The sequence below is a fragment of the Gouania willdenowi genome, chromosome 15 (genome assembly GCF_900634775.1).
Source record: "Gouania willdenowi chromosome 15, fGouWil2.1, whole genome shotgun sequence".
NCBI lineage: Eukaryota > Metazoa > Chordata > Actinopteri > Blenniiformes > Gobiesocidae > Gouania > Gouania willdenowi.
Window position 1 is genome coordinate 9,945,617 of NC_041058.1, and position 12,794 is coordinate 9,958,410.

The 12,794-nt window shown below is 36.5% G+C and overlaps 1 protein-coding gene across 3 annotated transcripts in view; it reads left to right on the top strand.

Moving 5' to 3' along the window:
- The window catches only part of bicc1a (BicC family RNA binding protein 1a), a 66,416-nt gene that overhangs the window by 50,598 nt on the left and 3,024 nt on the right, over positions 1–12,794 (top strand). For all 3 annotated transcript variants that reach the window (XM_028469460.1, XM_028469462.1, XM_028469461.1), the window contains 11 exons: positions 162–366; positions 2,550–2,711; positions 3,811–3,983; positions 4,106–4,247; positions 5,790–5,943; positions 6,508–6,667; positions 6,756–6,795; positions 7,405–7,559; positions 7,650–7,797; positions 8,982–9,145; positions 9,255–9,354. In XM_028469460.1, coding sequence (XP_028325261.1) covers positions 162–366; positions 2,550–2,711; positions 3,811–3,983; positions 4,106–4,247; positions 5,790–5,943; positions 6,508–6,667; positions 6,756–6,795; positions 7,405–7,559; positions 7,650–7,797; positions 8,982–9,145; positions 9,255–9,354 — 1,603 coding nt within the window. The remainder of the gene's footprint in view (positions 1–161; positions 367–2,549; positions 2,712–3,810; positions 3,984–4,105; positions 4,248–5,789; positions 5,944–6,507; positions 6,668–6,755; positions 6,796–7,404; positions 7,560–7,649; positions 7,798–8,981; positions 9,146–9,254; positions 9,355–12,794) is intronic.

Below are 12,794 nucleotides of genomic sequence, written 5' to 3' on the forward strand. Positions count from 1 at the left end.
TATTCATGCAAACCATACCCAATGATGCACATTTTATGAAATATCATGCGGTGAAATTCATATACGTCATTGGCCCATTATCATTCTAGTTCATATTGTTATTACATCATTTTTTTTTTTAATGTTTACCACTTTTTTCTTTTCCTCCTTTCTTCTCCCAGTCTGTGATAGTCAAAAGTGTGGAAAGAAATGCAGTCAACATGTATGAAGCACGAAGGTTCCTCCTGGGCCTTGAAAGCAATGGAGTGTCTTCCTCATCACCTCCTGTGGCTTTGAGTCCCTCCAGTAATGGTCCATCCCCGTCCCTTATCTGCCCCGTTGGCCTGGACATCCTGGCCTCAGCTGGCCTGGGGCTCAGTAATCTGGGTAAGAAAACTGGTTCCACTTCCTACTGGGTTTTGTCCTTGATGAGAAAAAGGGAAACTACAGTAAAACTTTGTTGCACATTCCAACGCAGCGCATTACAATATAAGAATCTTCTGCATTGAGTTTGTCAAAAACGAAGAGAGTTTAATTAGAAGGAAAAAAAACTTAAATATGTATTCTATGTAATTAGCATATAAAATTATACATAAAATTAGGGGTCGACTGATATGGGATTTTCAAAGGCCGATGCAGATACCGATTTAAAAAAAATAAAATAAAAAATTAAGCCGATGGCCGATATCTAAAGCCGATACTTTTTTTTTTAAAACACATTGATTATGAAAGACATTTTAAACACTCATATGATATAAATATATACATTAGAAATTAAATTAAATACACAAATAGAACGCTTAACATTTAAATATACCCGTACACAACCAAGTAAAACAAAAAGTACAGGACGGGTAAGTAGCCGTAAGGCACGTGCAATTAAACTATTTCAAGTTTCTTTCAAAGTAAAGTATCTAGTAATTAAGTTCACAAGGATATGATAGGATAAGGATATTTGATCAGGCACTATTACATTATATCCTTATCCTATTATATCGGCTTTTTATTTGTAAGCCTATTGGCCTCTACCTCTCCCACGCACATGCTATTAGTATTATTACTTTTTTTTTGTACATTCATACAGCTGAATTGATGTTTTTTATGTTCTTTTTTCCTTTAAAGTGCTAATTTAAAAAAATAATTAAAGTAAATTAAATAATTAATAAAAATTGGGGGAAAAAATGAAAAAAATTCAAATTTCTAGCATTTTAGCCGCAACTTAGCTAAGCAGCTCACCAGTAAACATGACCTGGCTTGAATATATTAAACATTCTTTAATAGTTTTATTGACCCTGTTGCATACACACTTACAAGCTGCATGAATGTTTTTAAAGGACAAAGTAATAAAAGAAAAAGTTGTCCACATCATACAGAGGAATGAAGAATTTTCAACTCATTTACAGTGTCAGCAGCGCTAACTGTAGACGAGTTAGCTAGGGGTTAGCATTAGCTTATTAAAAAGCTCCTTTTTTATATATATTTGACATGAATACCATAACAAATTATGTTACCATGGAATGTGATTTTTAAATATAATACGTCTTTTTAATGGTTACATCCTTATCTTTTACTGATCTTTCTGATTGACATTTGTGATTCATCATGTGTTTTTAACACAACAAAATGTACATTTTTTGAAAATTTGATACTGTCTTTGCCATCAGCTGTCTATTTTGCCAACATGATGAAATATTTTTGATGGAGTTAATTTCCACTCTATAACTTAATTTATATTTTCTTCAGCTGCATAAATACAGAAAGCATTTCAATGTGTGCAGTAGTATTTATAATACTTTGCATTTAATTTTGAAATGTAAAAAGTTATAGGTAGTCTACACTGTGAAAGTAGGGGTCAACGGCATGGCTCCGAAAGTTATAAATGATCATCATTGGAGAACAGTAGCACATAGTCTTTTGCTTGTTTTATTAATTGTCTTATAAACTTTTCATATTATTTATAAATTTTCCTCCGTGTACGAACCACTTGAACAGAACAGGGCATACAGTAAAATAGGTCGCCCTAAGTTTGCGTATGGTAGAAGCTTTTTTTTTTTTTTTCATTGTCCGATTGAAACCCAGGAAGCCAGAGGTGAATTTGTGGACATCCACATCCTGGCCTTAAGTAATTGCTACATGCTTTTCATCGTCAGATTACAGCCCAGTCTGCCAAAAGAAGCCCTGGCTTTATTCCGAGAGCCAAAGTAACCCCTTTTTAAAGCCGCAGACCTGAGTATTTTTTTGTTTTCATACGTAGTGTTTGTTGTGTTGGGGTTAAAAAACACCAAGCAGCACATTGTTTGTGATGTGGATAATATGTTTTCACTCGGTAGGAGGAAAAGAGTGAATAATTGCCTGAGCATGCCTGACCGTGTTGAAATTTAGGAAATTTTCAACTCCTCTCTCATTGATTGAAGCTTTGTGGAATTCCACTAAAATAGCATGTAGACCGAGATTGTTTTCCAAGTGTAACAGATTATTATCTCAAAGAATTACCGCACTTTGGACGTCTGCCGATATGAGTTTTTCTGATCCCACCAGTCTTTTTCACATTTTTCTACTACACTCCTCAGGTTTTCTCGGTGCCACGGTGCCCCACTCCCTCCAGAACTCTGTAGCCCCAAATACAGTGCTCAACACTCTGAACTCATCTATGAGCCCTCTGCACACCCCCAACCCCAGCACCCCAACACCCTCACCCTCGCTCTGGCCCAACTCTCTAACCAGTACTCAAGGTTTGTTTACCACACTTCAAAATATGCATTTTATTGAAAATTTTGTTTTTTTTTTTCAGATGTATAATGAAAAATATTGTTTTTCTTGCTATTTTATTAAGACGTATGATATATAGACGCTTTATAGTCATTGCACTGAAAACCATGCAATTAAATCTTGTTGGAAGCAGTCAATCATCATACAGCAGAAATATATGTGGTCATAAAGAGAAGTAAATATTAATAAATAAAGACAGGTGTATGGAATTGATTAAAGAACAATCAAAACCTTTCTAAAGAACTGAATGTTTTAATTAAGCCCAAAATTAAAATATAATCAGAATTCGAATGTTTTTTGTAAATAACATTCAAAGTCGCACCATTTCAGTGCAAGAACATACAATATAAGCAAGAAAATCTTCTGGCAATTGCAGTATAAGAACGAATAAAAGTAAAAGTACAATGAAATAAGTGCTGCATATTTAAAAATGTACAAATGTAAGATTATGTTTAAAAAAATAAATGCATTTAAAGCTTCTATTGAGTTCATACATGTGTGCATCTGACTCCAGAGGTGTCCAGTCAGTGAATCTCACCGCATGTCACTGGAGAAATGTGAAATGGCTTTTTATTTTCAGGGTCATTGATATGGGTAGAAACCTAGAGATTAAGGTTGTGTGTGTTTAAAAAAAAAAAAAAAAAAAAAACAATACTCAAGGAGCCTTTTTAATCCTTGTACCCTTCGTTCTTTGGTTATTCTGTTTTAAAACCAAATCAAAATAACAAATAAACAGCGTGGTTATTTTGTTTTACTGACAAAGCAGAAATACAAAACCAGACAAACAGCATTTTTCTGTTTTAAAATGAAATGTGTTTGTGTGATATTTGGATATTTACAGAGAAACTATGGACAAGAGCTTTTAGTTTTCTTCATTTTATGATATTTCAGTATAACCATCAATGTGCATGGATCCCAATTTCTTTTTAAATACTTATTTGGTACAAGAAGTAAACATTTTAACTACCCTTGTCACCATTTAGTGTGTCTTATTTCGATTTTTAATTGAGAAACATGTATTTTGGTTGTGAATCAGACAGCTTGTCCCTCTTGTGTTGTCAGCGTTTTCATCTCAGTTGATGCTGCACCCTGCCACCCAGGCCACCCTGAGCAGCATCCTGCTGTCAGGTGTGCAGGGTTACACACAGAGTACACCATCACCTCCCCCAGGCCTCGCACCCATTGACAAGCAGTCCAACGGGGTTCCTGACTGCACCCTAAACGGACATGTCAAGGTAAACCACATTTTAACGCCCCAAAAAATATAGTGATCCTTGATTTATTGTTATTCTTTTTGTTTGAATTCTTTTTTCTGTATGTGTGTTTTTTTTTTTTTTGTGTAAATTTTGCTTTGCAGCATCCGGGCTCCGTTTATGGAAGGTTAGCAACAGCGTCGCTAGCAGAAACTGTTTTGAGTCCAGCTCCATGTGACTCAGTCCAGGAGGCGGGGGGCCACAGTTCATCAGAGCCACGGTCGAGCAAGTCCAGCCCAGATGAAGGTACGTCCCTAAATAGAAGCACAACAAGCCCATGAAGTAAATGCCATCCAACTACAAATTGCAAATAGTCTGAACTGAGGACTGTGATGCAGTGTGTGCAGGACAAATGATTACCTTATTTTTTATTTATTTTTTTTATTTTTTTCTGTATGTATCTGAAAGGGGTTTAACAAAATACTCAACTCATGATAAAACAACAGTACTCAGAGACACCTCAATACCGTTTCTTTTTTAATGAAAAAAGATCTGGTGTGGAAAGGCTTGCAGCAGATCCCCCCAATTTGTGGCCGTGAGACACTGGGAGGTTGTCACCAGATTCCTTCAAGAAACTAGGAACATTTTTCGAACAATTTCAGCCCATTTTTGCTTATTTTTACCCTTTTTCTACAACTACACTAAACTTGTAATATTTTAATCTATTTTCATAACTTTTTAATGCATTTTTGCTACATTACTCCCATTTCTGCCGCGTCTCCATCAAATTCTAATGCCTTTTCTGCACATTTTTTTCACTTTACAGACATTTTCGGCACTTATAAACTCTTTCCACCAGTTTTCCCACCTAATGTTACATATGTTGACTCATTATTGTATTTTTTATTTTTTTTACCTCTTTCCACTATATTTTATGTTTTTTTTTGCCAATTTAACCACATTTACAATTTGTCGTGCTCATTATTTTCCAGTTTAAACTAATTGTTCCTACTTTTTTTAATTACATTACCCCACCTCCATCCTCCCACTACACCCATCAATCCCACTTCAGCTCAACGACGATTTTTCAGCCTTACATTGCTAACATAAATGTGAAATTCAAACTGTTCCACCTGACATCTATGTAACCTTCTAACCAGCTTTCAGGAAAACACCTTTAGCTGAACTTATTTCTATTTCTACAAACCGTCCTCCGAACTCCACATTGACTAAAATATTTTGGATCAGATTAAAACTGAGTGCTGGTCTCTTTGCATTTCTGACTGACTCTCATTTCCTCTCTGTCCCACACTTGTGGTTTCACCCCTAAACCTTCTCTCACGCGTCTCGCTTTTCTCTGCTGTTTTCTGAGCCGGTTCTTTCAGTAAGTTTACCTCGCCCTCCTTTTACCTCCTCCTGTGTCCCAGAATGTGTTTGGACTGGCTCGTCTGGCCCGGCATAGCTCCGCTCTGTGCACAAAGGCATTCTGGGACCATTGCTCTAACTTCAAAAACCACAAAGAACTTCATTAGATTGACTGACATCATATTATTTTACAACATTCAGTCTATTACTGCATATATTATTGGTTATACACACACATGCACATCCTGCTAACACTGTTGAGCCTGTATGTGAACTCGTTTAATCACAGCTGCTGTGTTTTTAATTAATCCATGGACGAGGGAGGCTTTAATGCTGACACACATGCTGCACATATGCCCTAAAGCTTCAATTCCTGTGTGGAAAATACTCATCAAAGTGAGCAATAGTGCAGTTTGTCACATAACTGTATGATTTAGAATTTTTTAAATTAAAAAAATAATTTGTCTGTGTTTGATTCTTTAGGCTCTGACACATTTGTTGAAGTGGGCATGCCCAGAAGCCCCTCCCACTCTGCGAATGGCAACGAGCTGAAACAAATGCTGGCTTCATGTAAAACTTCGTCAGGGAAACGGCAGGCCGTGGAGCTCCTGCAGGGCACCAAGAACTCCCATCTGCAGTAGGTTTTAATGTGCACATTCGCTCCAGCTTTTTCACACACACACACACACACACACGGTTTTCAGAAGAAACACCTTCAATTTCTTCCAGTGTCAGTTTTGTTGACTGAAAATGTTTGTCATAGCATAACGTGAACTATACAAAATATATTGATATGTTTTTATTAACTAATAAAAAAAAGAAACTAACGTTCACTTATGACAAAATCCAATAAGAAATCATGTGATCATGTGCTTTCACGTATTGATCACATCAAATCTGTCTGTGTGTATTTACAAAAATTAATACCATCCAATATCATAATATTTTAAAATGTATACACATCTATGCTGTATATTTTAATCGACTATATCTGTAATAGCTTTAGTCGACTAGAATCTTAATGTCACCTATTTGACTAAAACTAGACTATAACTGAAATAATCCTAAGCAAGGCAAATTTATTTGTATAACGCATTTAATCTTTTGAGCGTTAACAGCTCCAGGGATGATGGGGAAAGGCTCGGACAGATATCGTCCGTTGATTTTTGATTTTTGAACATTTTGTGTGTGACACCAACAGTTCGGATTGTCTCCTCTCGGACGCTGAGTCCAGCTCGTCAGACAGTCCGGTGGCAGATAAGAGGGCGCCGGGGAGCGAGCGGGCGGCTGAACGGGCTGCACAGCTGAATGAGAGGGAGAGGATCAGGCTGGCACCTCAGACCTCCTTCACAAACATGCAGGTACACACACACACACACACACACACAAATAGACAAAATACAATTGTGACCATTGCTGAGTAAATTCTGTATACTTCTGAATTTTTAGGCTTTTGACTACGAACAGAAGAAACTCTTGGCAACTAAAGGTGAGTTTCATGTTTAACCTATCAAAACAAATGCATACAGAAAGAAAAAAGGAAGTGCTCTGTAAACCTGTGTTAAATCTTTCTTAGTTCGTAATATAAGTTATTGAAATAATAAAGATGTATTAAATAATCCTCCATGTCAATAGGTTGCAGTATGCAGCACAATAAACCTGAATTATTTTGAAATTGTATGATTTTATACCACATGGGTTTTGCTTATGAAACTGCATGACTTTTGAAATGTTCTTTTGTACATTATTTTACATCTGTATTAAAAACTTAATTCAAGGTCAAAGTTAACAATCCAGACAGTTGTTAAAAAAATGAAAATAATCAAGTAAAAGATCTACGTTCCTACAAATCTAAGAGCAGAATTTTTTTTCCAAGCAAAGATGTATTAGAAAAAGTCTGTCTACCCATGTTTGGAAATTAGAAAATCAAAATGTAGTTTATCTTGTAAGTAACCAAGTACTTTTGTCACATTGTTCAAACATTGTTGGCTTTTTTGTAGTATATTGATAATAAAAAATGTATTTTTGTGTATAAATTCATTGTAAATGCAGTAGGTTTTTCCCATCTTTTCATTTCTACATGTGTGTGTAAACGCAGCCATGTTAAAAAAGCCGGTGGTCACTGAGGTCCGGACCCCGACCAACACATGGAGCGGTCTGGGCTTCTCTAAGTCGATGCCAGCGGAGACCATTAAGGAGCTGCGGAGAGCCAATCACGTGCCTTACAAACCCAGCATGAGCACCACGTACGAGGTGAGAAAACTATTTTGATAAGGTCTGACGTTCTTTCTGCACCTTCTTTCTAACATTAATGTACTGTTGACTCCCCGTGTTTCCTCTCAGGGTTCTCCACTGTCCTTGTCTCGATCCAACAGCAGAGAAATCGTGGGCAACGGCAGCGACTCTGACAACTGGAGAGAGAGGAATGGAAACGGCCTGCCAGAGTTTCCCTCTGCTGTCAGCAGTCCCAAGAGGAAGCAGAATAAATCTGGTCAGTAGCGAGCACACCTCTATTAACTCTTTCACAAGCACCGAACAATTTAGAAATTCACTTAAATAAAATGAACAGGTTATTTTTTATTTATTGGATAATGTACAGTAGCTTTCCGTTGGAAGTCCAGATGAAAAGGCTGGTTGTTGAGTAAATGTCCAGTGTAATTTTAACAAAACCCCAACAAAAATATATGCACATATGCCATTACAGGTAATAACTTTACTATTTTTAATATGAGAGATAAAATTCAATGTAAAATAACATCATGATAGCTCAGTGTATTGAGATTCTCTGAAATTGTACTGAAAAGTTGTTGTTTTTTTAATTCTTAGTAAAAGTATTGCTATCCCATTAAGCTAACCTAAACCAATATTCTTTTTTTTTTTTTAAATCTCTTCTGAGATAAAGACACGGGATGCTTTAGTGTTTATGTCAATATGAAATGCCTTTTTTTTAACTAATTTTCATGCATCATTTATTCATCTTTTTTTATTAATTAGTTTTTTAGGAGATATAACAATAAAACAACATTTCAATCAACAGTTTTCCTTTGTATACTATATTTTTAAACAAAGACACACATGTCACTCATTACAACAAATTATTTATTTTGTGTATTTATTTATACACACCACAGAGACATTCGCACATATTTTTGTACATATATCAAATGTTACACCTAGATAACTGTGCATATATAATAAAACTAAAGAGAAAATGAAATAAATTAGATTAAATTTGCAGTTGTTCAAAAAGAGGCCCCATTTTATATCAAATTGTGTTTTGTTTTTTTTGCCTTTAGCTGAGAAAATTATTTTCTCTAGTTTAATAAATGACATAACGTCTCGTAGCCACAGGGATATTGAAGGGACCTTAATAGATTTCCAGAGAAATGAAATATTACATCTAGCGTTTATTTTTATTTTTTTGTTTTTTAAATGGATGTATGAATGTGCCATTTTTACAAATGTGTTTTTATTTGGTTTCAGTCTTCGTTTTGTCATCAATACTAAAGTTGTAACAATATTTAATCAGGTTATGGAGTTCACTGGTAAATAATCAATAGATTCAGTTTTATTGCGACAATATATTGTTTTACTTTCTTGTTTTTCTTTTTAATATTCTAATTGAATGGGTTTGGGTTGTTTTTTTAAAGCTGGTGTGTTTTTTTTGTTCACTAGCTGCCGAGCATTACCTCAGCAGCAGTAACTACATGGACTCCATCTCATCAGTTTCCAGCAGTAACGGCTGCAGCCTGAACGCTTCTCTGAAAGGCTCCGACCTTCCTGAACTTTTCAGCAAACTGGGCCTGGGGAAGTACACCGACGTTTTCCAGCAACAAGAGGTAGTAGGTCACACCAAGTTTTTTTCTCTTTGGTTCATGTTTGTGCCTTTCTGGATTTCTGAAATACAATGATGATCATTTTAAAAAGACAACCTTGTGGTGCTTTCAGATCGATCTCCAGACATTCCTGACTCTAACAGACCAGGACCTGAAAGAACTGGGGATCACCACCTTTGGTGCTCGCAGGAAAATGCTGCTAGCTATTTCAGGTAAAAAAAAAAAAAAGTGCATGCTTGTGTACTTTTGTATCTATATTGAGAAGAAACGCATCAGGAAGGACAGACGCATAATAATTCTAGCAAGTTCTTTGTGTCTTCTTTCTGAATAATATATTAAAGGTCCAGTATTGTGCATTTCTTCACCCATCTCCATTTGTTCTAAGAACCCCAACAACATAGTATTTGAGTTTTATTTTCTCAAACCCGCCTGTTTTTTTGAGTTTTAGCCTCTGAAAAGTCACTTTCAGAGCCATTTTTTGGGCCTTAATGCATATGCATGAGTAGGTGTAAAAACACACGCTGCAGCAGTGTGTGTGTTTAGCAGCAGCAGTAAATCATTAACAGTTTTCTTTCTCCTCCTCACCTCTTCGGACTACAGAAATAGTCAATTTAAGACGATAGTCCATTGTTTTGTCCAACCGCTGCCAACGCATCAGATCATCCCATAAAGGCGATACAAGGTGGTATAACGGCTACTAAAAATGGAACTGATTGTGACCACACACGTTGTGCTGCAGGGAAGTAAACTCAACTATCAGCTGAGTCAGCTGTTTCAAACACTCACATGAGATGCTACGCCGCTTTCTTGTCCTCCCCATCGCTTATGATCACAGGAATAGTCCATTTAGAGACGATGGTCCATTGTTTTGTCCGACCACTGCGCCGCACATGGTCACAAACACGTCAGATCATCCCCTAAAGGCGATACAAGGTGGTATAACGGCTACTAAAAGTGAAACTGATTGTGAGCGCTCTTTGGTTTATCTATTTATTACTGGATTATCTATATACTGAACGTAAAGATATTAACTGTAATATCAACCTGCCATTCCTATGTTTGTTTTTCTTGTGAAGTAGTTTGAGAGGGAGGAGAGAGCATTCTTTTAGGGTAGGAGGAGCGAGCATTGTCAGGGGGAGGAGTTTCCGCGATGTGACATCACAACACGAGAAAAATCCAACTCGCCCGTTTGGAGCTGACTTTTTACAAAATGTGGAATAGCACGGGAGGGAGGAAACAGAACTTTTTCAACTTTGACCCTCTGACAGAGGCTAAAGGAATGTATATCACTATAGCAAAACCATTATAAAGCGAATTATTCTTAATACTGGCCCTTTAAGGTTTCATTTATTCAGACAACTCTTCTTCGGGAAATGTACTTTGATCTCCTGACATGTTATAACATATTATATAAGGACAGATGCAGTGCAGAAATTAAACATATATCCTATACTCTGAGTTGTAGAAAGGCAGCACACATCACGTATTTCAGTTTGTTTCTAAACCACTACTACTGTGTGGAGGTCATGAATTACGCTTTAACTAAAACCTTACCCACAGGATTTGAATCGTGACTTTTTTTGATGAAAAATTACCAATGTTTTACTAATAAACTCGAGGTTTTTTTTTGGTAATTTAGTAAATGGTATTTCTGTGAATATTTCTCACATGAGCGGACTCGTACATGAGCAGCTGCGACAGCTGCTGCAGCTGCTTCCTCCACGCTGCTGTAGACCCGGCCCTTTATGGATGTCGCACTTCATTATGAACATCATTTCTTGGACGTTAGAAGAGTTGTTGTTTTGCTCTGTGAGTTATTCATGCTTGTGTTGGGATCCTAAGCTTCCCGTCACTGGTCATTTGTAAACCTTTACTTTATGAATGTCATACCAGAGCCATGTGTGACACTCAGATCAGAGCAGAAATGATGATTCCAGAAAAAGGAATATTATGGAAGTGCAGGGAGCGCCAAAGTGAGAAGATTGGACTCTCCTCATCTAAATACAGCTCAGCTTTCCTCACCACTGAAAGTCTGAAAGGCTCCAATCCAGCAAAATACACGTCTGAGTGTTTCCTTCTTTTGCTGCATTTTTGTCTTTGGTGACAAGTGAAACTACAAATTGAGGCAATCCAGGTTTGTGAGCGCTGCCAGTAAAAAGAGCTGCTGACACGAGAGCCGTGTCTCCAGTAGTCTGATGGTTTCTACTGGCAGTGCTCAGAGATTAATGTTCCTGTCAAATTTTTGACCGTTAGACAAACGTCTGTTAGAAATCACAGGGAAACATTGAGAACTTTTGTTAATTTGACTACTTCAGTTTTATTTTATTTTTTTATATGAATCCACGTTTCCTCCTCTAGTCTATCAGGTAATCTCTGGAAATCAGTCTGTCATACAAAGTGGTCCAGAAACACTTTATTGTACATTTACAGTGTTTAGATTAGGCTTTTTAGTCGACATATTTTTGGTGTTGTGTTTTCCTATTCCAGTAAATCTATCATTAAAATGTCACATTGGAGTCCATTATGTCTTTTAAGATAGTGGTAATAAATTAAAAAACTTTTTAACTTTTTATCATCTGCAATTTATTTGTTAGCCTTAAAACGTATGTCAAACTCATGGCCCGGGTGCCAAAATCTGGCCCTTTGGAGCATCTCATTCGGACTGCAGGAGAACGTAAAAATGACAGAGAAAACATGAATCATTGTGTAAATGAAACTCAACAATATTTGTTTTCCCAGGGCTTATATCGCCTGATTGCTGTCATTTTCATAGTTAAACAGTAGGGAAAAAACTCAAAATTCTTACAAAATTCTTTCATTTTACTGAAGTTATACCACAATATTTCCTTGTTGAGACTCATCTCTCACTTATTACTTGGATAGCTTCTTCCCCTGGGCCATACGGACTGCAAACGCCCATGGATACGCACACACACACTCATTCACGAACAATCTCCCATAACCCCCCCCCTCCTTTAGCACTAAACACCTTAGCACCTTAAACTGTTATTTATTTCTGTAAATTACTCACTTATGTCTCGTTTTAAGAGAAAAAATACCCCTTTTTTTTACCTTTTTAAATGTCGTGCATTGTTTTTTTTATTACCTTTGTACATACTCAATGCCCTTGTTTTTGCTCCTGTCTCTTAATTTATGCTCTGTGGTGTACTGTAGCTCTATGCGAGCACCCCTCAAATTTTGCTGTACCACCGAGTACAATGACAATAATGACTATTCTATTCTTCTATTCTCTATAGTTGGTTTCTTACATATTTTGTATTTTATGTATAAACTAAGACCCAATAATGTTGAAATTACTTGTTTTCCTGCATAAAATCTATGGCCCACTTGTGATCAAACTGCTCCGTATTTGGCCCCTGAACTGAAATGATTTTGAAATCTCTGCCTTAAAATGCCGCAATCATGCTGTTCAGGTATTTTACATGGGAACAGTTGGACACATGTAACTTCATTCCCGGAATTTGAAGTCATTTTCCTGCTGGAGTGCATTTTCACCTCAACTTTTAACTTCCTCCTTCAATTTTTTTTTCTTTATCAAACCTGAATTTGAAGTTTCAAATGTTTTTATGAGAGCATTTTCAGGCAGTATATAAACATTACCCTGTAAATTTACAATGAAATAACTTGTGTG